The following is a 7,172-nucleotide window of genomic DNA, read 5'->3' on the forward strand; positions in this document are numbered from 1 at the left end:
CCCCAACAAAGACCCACCCCTCACACCCTCCACCCTCACCTCAGTGGGCAGGCTGCCCTGGTGCCTGCGGAAAGTAAGCAGGCTATCCATCTTCTCGTACAGGTTCCAGCTGCTCAGGTCGTGTGCACTGGCCAGAAACACACACAAGGAGTTTTGGGGCCCAACCCCATCAGGAGCTCCAACATCCCCCAGGTGAGCCGTGGTCAGTAGGCCCTGGAGCGGAGGGATCACTTCCTGGCAGGCTGAGGGGCCACCCACCCCAGATGGCTGAGCCGGGCTCCCTCCAGTACGACGTCCAGCACCTGCTTGCTGAGGCAGTCCCTGCTCCTGGGGACACGGCTCAGGGCTCCAGATGGGCAGGATGGGCTCCCAGGTGCCCCAGAGCCACCGGGCACACCCACAGGACAGCCCCCAAAGGTCCAAGCGCTCCCCACCTCACCTGGGACACGGGGACATTCGTCAGAGTAAGGCAGCAGGCACGTGTCTTGGGGGTCATGTGTGTCCCCCCCGAGGGAACCAGCCACGTCGCCCCACTCACCTGTAGAAGGCAGCCAGTCTCCGCAGCGTGGAGCAGATCCGCCCCATCTCACCGTGTCCAAGGAACAGGCCCTGTTTCTACACAATGGGGAGAGAGCAGAGGGGGTGGTGATGGGACAGGCACTTTCCGGGGGGGCTTCCCCGGGATGCCGGACCAGCTTCGAGCCAGGCCTGCGCTCCTGCCTGCTCTGTCCCCCACTTTCCGGAAGGCAGCTCTTTAAAATCTCAAAAAGGGCAACAGTGCCCCAGGCCGTTCTGTCTCCAGCTCTGCAGAAAATGAGGGGGACCAAAGGACACCCCCAAAGACGCGTAGGCTGCTGACAAGGAGGACAGTCAGGATCTGATATCTACCATCTCTGTGCATTCCCTCACATCCCTGTCAAGAACTCACTACAGGAAATACGTTTCTCACTTTACAGCTGAGAGAACACGTGGAGAAGCGTGTTGCTGACCTCGAGCACCCCACGTTCATGGCAGGCCCTGGGCTGGGGGATGCAAGAGCAACCTGGAGTCCTGCTTGTGGAAACAAGCGGGACCTCACAAGGAAAGTGCCTGAATCAGGGCCGGAAACCTGGCTCTCAGCCTGTGTCGATAAAGTTTTATTGGAACGTGGCCCAGTGACGTGTTGGGTCTGGTGCTCTCGTACTACCACCCGAGAACAGGATGACCCACTCAGCCAAAAAAACATTTATGATGTGGCTCTTTACAGAAGCCATCTGCCCGCCAAGTGCAGACAGGCCAGAGCCTCCGTCAGGCCGTGTTTTCTGGGGGCTCCCGGGGCTCCCATGGAGAATAATGGCATACTTTGCTGCCATCCCCCGCACGTTCCCACGCCCATCACAGACGCAGCAAGAACAGTCGGGGCTCAAACGGGGAACGCAGCCCGTGTCCCCAGAGACCAAGAGCCGGTCCCCCAGGTACACGCTGGCGAGTTCACGGAGCTGACCCGACAGGTGCGCAGCTTTGCAAAATGTCAACAGAACAGAAAGGATTGAACCCAAGCATCCTCGATCAGCGTGTCCTCCCTACCGCCGTGGATTTCCCCACACCCTTCACGACACACCCACACCCACACCACAGACCCCACTCCCCCACACACCCCCACAGCCAGCACCTCGCGTTGGATGAACACGTCCAGCAGTGGGGTCAGCACGTCCACCAGCATGTCCACCAGCCGGCTGCAGGCGGGGGCAGCCTGGCAGTGGGCAGAGCCCCCTTCGTCACAGTAGGTGCCGTAGGCGCGGGCACAGGCCTCCAGCACCGCCACGTCTGAGTGCCGCTGCACCAGGCAGTCTAGCTCTAGCAGGGCTGCGTCCAGGTACTGCGCAAGGCGGGGGGGGGGGACAAAGGACTGGTCAGGGGATTACAGCACGGGGTGGAGAGAGAAGGTCAGGGAGTCATGAGGTCGAGGAGGAAACTGCCAGCGGAAAGGTCAGGAGATCAGCGAGGAGGTCGGGGGTTGAGGGGGAAGGCCAGGGGTTCACGGGCTAAGAAGAAAAGTCAGGGGGTCAAGGAGGAAAGGTCCGAGATCATACGGGGCACGGTCAGGGGTCATGGGGTTGAGGGGAGATAAAGGGTCAGGGAGAAGATCAGGGGTTGGGCGGGCGGAGGCCAGGGGATCATAGGGGTCGGAGGAAAGGTCAGGGATGGAGTGGAAGGTCACGAGGTTTGGCAGAAGGTCAGGGGCTAGAAGGAAAGGGCCAGCTGGAGCGCAGGGGGGCGGGGCATGGGGCCAAGAGAAAAAGGTCACAGGAGTTGCAAGCACAAGGGTCTTGACTCTGCCGCAAGAGTGCGTGATGGCTGACCCCAGCAGTGTGGACAGGGAGGAGGAAAGCAGCCCCCCACCTGAAACTCCAGGGAGAAGGGACGTGGCCCCCATCCTGGGACCCAGACGGGGTTGGGGGTGTGGACCCACAGAAGTGGGGGATGTAGACCCAGAGGAGAGAGGGACACGACCCCAGTGCAGGGGGACGTGGGCCCCAATGAAGGGGGCATGGACCCTGAGGAGGAGCGTGCCCCCTGCCCCGCGTGGAACTCCAGGGAGAAGAGACGTGGCCCCATCCCTGGACCCAGACGAGGGGGGTGTGGACCCTGAGAAGGAGGGGTGTGGCCCCCAGGCGTGGAGCTCAGGGAGGAGGAACAGAATCCTAGGACGTACCGAGCCCAGGCCGTCCATGTCGTACACGTCCAGGTTGCAATACTGTGGGATCTGCAGGAGGGGGGTCACCTTCTCTTTGTCTGCTGCAAACTGCCCAGAGAGGAGGCGTGAAGCGGAGCCTCGCCAGCCTCCCCTCGCTTCTGCCGCCTCCTGGCCTGCCCTGGAGCTCCCCCAGCCTCCCTGGGCTCTCGGCCTGAGGCCCTTCCCCACTTGGCACCTTGGAGAGCAGCCGGGGCAGCACCTTGACAAAGTGTCGGCTCATGTTGGCATGCTCACGCCAGCGGCGGGTCCCGTCCACCTCCCTGGCCGCCTGCAGGCAGAGCGTGCGTGGCTTGAGCCCATGACGGAGCCACGAGGGTCCCACGGTGGCCCTGGGACCTCCTCCCGCAGCACCGGGTCACACCAGCCAGAGCTGCCCCCAGATCAAGGACAAAGCTCCGATGGCTACTCTGCTGTTTCGTTTCCAACAAAGTGCTTCCGTGCAGGGACGCCATCAAGAACTGAGCTGTCTCCCCCAAGTTCGCACCTTACGGGTGGGCCCTAATCCAGTAGGACTGCTGTCACAAAACTGAGATGAGGGCCCAGAACCAGACATGTGCACAGAGGGGAAAATGACAGCCACGTGAGGACAGAGGCAGAGACGGGAGGGACTCGACCACAACCCCAGGGACGCCCAGGAGCCCCAGAAGCTGGAAGAGGCAGGAAGGACCCTCCCGTGGAGCCTCGGGAGGGAGCACGGCCCTGCCCCGTCTGGATCTCAGTAGTCTTGCCCCGCCTGGATCTCAGCAGCCCTGCCCTGCCTGGATCTGACTTCTGCTCTCCAGAGCTGGGGCAGAATGCAAAATTCCTGTGGTTTTAGGACCCCGGGATATGATCTTTTGTCCCAGCAGCGCTGGAGGCTCCCGCAGAGGCGATTCAAAGGCTGGCTGACCAACCACACGTCCTCGCACAGGGAGGACTGTGGAGTGCCCTCCCCGGGGAGGCCGATGGCAGACACAGGAACCAGGTGGCAGAGGGCTTGGCGGCCGGCAGGAGGGGTGGGCGGCAGCTGCGAGGCATGGCCAGCAAGACCTACCTGGGTGGCCAAGAGCCCCACCCACGGGGCCCGCGGCCAAGTGAGCAGCCGGGGCGGCAAGCACAAGGCGGAAGCGGCAGCAAGCGGAGCCCAGGGCCAGGCAGGCGGGGGCGCTGCGCGGCTGAGGCGGGAGCGGGCACCCACAGAGCCCCAGCACGAGAACCACAGCGGAGCGGTCAGCACAGGGGGCGAAGCACATCCACACAGGGGCGGGGGGGCACTGACTTTCTTGCCCAGTCGGCGGCCGGCAGGTGGGCGGCCCTCTGCAGCCTGTCGCACGGCGGCCACAAGCATCTCAATGAGCACTCTTTCCTGCTGGTTCGTCAGTGCTGCGGGGAGACAGGGGCCAGGTCAGCCCACTCGGACCCTCACCGGACACACAACGCTCTGCAGTGCTGCGCTGCTCTGAGAGGCCTCGGTGGCCCAGCGTGGGCTCAGGGCACGTGGGGAGCGTGGCTGGGCTCCTGGGCACAACAACGCCCCGGCGCAGCTCACGGACTCGGCGACGAGCAAACGATGGCAACCACGCCCAGCGCTTTGCTCAAACTGCACACAAAGCGAACCACTGTCGCCCGTTCACCGCAACGTGGGCTTGCTGCACACATCCCTGGGCCAGGACAGACACACGTGTTCTCATGACAACACCTGACAGTACCTACAGCCGCACACGAGCTCCCCTGGCACTGGCCCCATATCCAGGGACATGGGTCTAAACCCATCCAGGTGAGGGGACAGTCTGTCCACTGGCTGTTCTGCGGTGACTTTCACTCCCCAAATTCACAGCTAGCCAGAATCTCAGAACGTGAACTTGTGGGGAAATCAGATCTTTGTCGATGGGATGAACTGGAAGATCTGAGATGAGCTCAACCTGGATCGGGGTGACCCTAAATCCAATGGCAGGTATCCTTGTAAGGGACAGAAGAGGAGACACACACACAGAGGAGAAGCCACGTGAGGACGGAGGAAGAGACGGGATGGACGCGGCCATGAGCCCAGGGACACCTGGAGCCTCAGAAGCTGGAAGAGGCAGGAAGGACCCTCCCCTGGAGCCTCGGGAGGGAGCACGGCCCTGCCCCGCCTGGATCTCAGTGGTCCTGCCCCGCCTGGATCTCAGTAGTCTTGCCCCACCTGGATCTCAGCGACCCTACCCCGCCTGGATCTTAGAGGTCCTGCCCCTCCTGGATCTCAGACTCTATCTCCAGAGCTGCGGGAGGATGGATTCTTGTTTTAAGCCACCAGGTTTGAGATAATTTGTCACAGCCACTCTGAGAACCTCACACGTGGGTCCTCCTGTCCAGTGTCCCATATCCTAGAGTTGGTTCCCCCTACGAGCCCAGGTACAGCCAAGGTTCATACACAGAGTCAAGAAAAACAGAGACCACACGGCGGGGTCACAGTAAAGCAAGCATCCTCACGATAAAGAAACAGTCCCCTCCAGTGACCCCAGGGAGCATGGTTGAGGCTGCTGGTCCTGCCGGGAATGAGACGGGCCTGGCTGTCTGAGACACGGCACGGGGACTCCCGGCTATTAGCAAAGGACACCTGTGTCTGCAGCAGGGGAGAGGGGAGAGGGGGTCTTAGAGGGGCAGGGCCTCGGGTGCAGCTTGGGGGACAGTGTCCGAGGAGGAGTCGTCTCCCCGGGAGTGGTGTCTTGTGGGGGGCAGGGTCTCAGAGGGTTGGGGGAAGGGGGCCCCAGCTGCTGGGGGCTCATTCACCCCGACTGTGGGGCCCAGGCTTTGGGCTTCAGCGGCTCCCAGGCCGATCCTCTTACAGGAAAGCAGCCCGTGGCCCTCGTCCTGTGGACCCCCAACTAGAGACCTGTGAACCGCACCCTCAAGACCTGAGAACCTCTCACCCCAGGAAAGCGAGGCATGTGCTCCTCCCCCCAGCCAACCCCTCAAGGAGCAAACACGACACAGGAGGCACTGACGGACCTCCCTGCGCCACATACTGCCAACCGGTGTCACGGATAACGTGGGCAGACACCTGGCAGGACGGCGGGGCACAGCAGGGATGACGGGCCAGGGGAAGACGGGGGACGGTGGGGCACAGGACAGGGACAGTGGGACACAAGGTGGGGGACAGCAGGAAGCAGGACAGGGACAGTCGGACACGAGGGGGATCGTGGGACATGGGGACGGTGGGACACGGAGGACGGGGACAACGGGACAGAGAGTGGGACATGGGGGGACAGCAGGACACGGGGAGAGTAGGACACGGGGACAGCAAGACACGGGGACAGTGGGACACGGGGACAGTGGGACATGGGACAGCAAGACACGGGGACAGTGGGACACGGGGACAGTGGGACACGGACAGCAAGACACGGGGACAGTGGGACACGGGGGATGGGGACAGTGGGACATGGGGACAGTGGGACATGGATGGGGACAGCAGGGCACAGTGGGACATGGATGGGGACAGGGGGACACGGGGACAGTGGGACATGGAGACAGCAAGACACGGGGACAGTGGGACACAGAATGGGGACAGTGGGACACGGATATGGCAGGACATGGGGGGAAATGGGGATGGTAGGACACAAGAGGACAGCAGAATACAGGGAGATGGCAAGACACGGAGGACAGCGGGCCCTGGGGAGGATGGCAGGACATGGGGGGATGGGAGGACGGGGGGACATGGGGTGGGGGATGGTGGGCCTGGCAGGCACGGCAGGGAGGCCAGCAGGATCACGGCCCTGGTCCACGACTCAGAGCAGGCTTCTGGCCACGCTCACCTTGGCGCCCGCCACGTGGCTCCAGCAGCAGGGCCGTCATGCACTCCCAGTTCCGGACCAGGGCGGGCGCTGCCTCCCACAGGCCGTCCACCAGGTACGGGACATGTCTGTGGAACTGATAGGGATGTGCCAGACATGTGAGGTAAGAATGAGAAAGGAGCACACGTGATGACACGGGACGGGGAGGACACGGGACGACGACACGGGGTGGAGAGGACACGGCCATGACACGGGGCAGGGAGGACACGGGATGACGACACGGGGCGGGGAGGACACGGGATGACGACACGGGGTGGAGAGGACACGGGATGACGACACGGGGCGGGAAGGATACGGCGATGACACGGGGCGGGGAGGACACGGCCATGACACGGGGCGGGGAGGACACGGGATGACGACACGGGGCAGGGAGGACATGGTGATGACACGGGGCGAGGAGGACACGGGATGATGACACGGGGTGGGGAGGACACAGCGATGACACGGGGCGGGGAGGACACGGGATGACGACACGGGGTGGAGAGGACACGGCCATGACACGGGGCAAAGAGAACACGGGATGACAACACGGGGCGGGGAGGACATGGTGATGACACGGGGCGAGGAGGACACGGGACAACGACACGGGGTGGAGAGAACACGGCAATGACACGGGGCGGGGAGGA

The 7,172-nt window shown here is 63.2% G+C and overlaps 1 protein-coding gene across 1 annotated transcript in view; it reads right to left on the bottom strand.

Annotated features, from left to right (window-relative positions):
* Positions 1–7,172, bottom strand: part of LOC110582985 (cohesin subunit SA-2-like) — an 8,595-nt gene that overhangs the window by 917 nt on the left and 506 nt on the right. Inside the window, exons 2-7 of the mRNA XM_044911642.1 lie at positions 3,996–4,099; positions 2,913–3,005; positions 2,696–2,785; positions 1,652–1,858; positions 539–615; positions 40–127 (exon numbers count right to left, since the gene is read on the bottom strand). Of these exons, the coding sequence (XP_044767577.1) occupies positions 40–127; positions 539–615; positions 1,652–1,858; positions 2,696–2,785; positions 2,913–3,005; positions 3,996–4,064 (624 nt within the window). The 5' untranslated portion in view covers positions 4,065–4,099. The remainder of the gene's footprint in view (positions 1–39; positions 128–538; positions 616–1,651; positions 1,859–2,695; positions 2,786–2,912; positions 3,006–3,995; positions 4,100–7,172) is intronic.

This window comes from Neomonachus schauinslandi, chromosome X, assembly GCF_002201575.2.
Source record: "Neomonachus schauinslandi chromosome X, ASM220157v2, whole genome shotgun sequence".
NCBI classification, from domain to species: domain Eukaryota; kingdom Metazoa; phylum Chordata; class Mammalia; order Carnivora; family Phocidae; genus Neomonachus; species Neomonachus schauinslandi.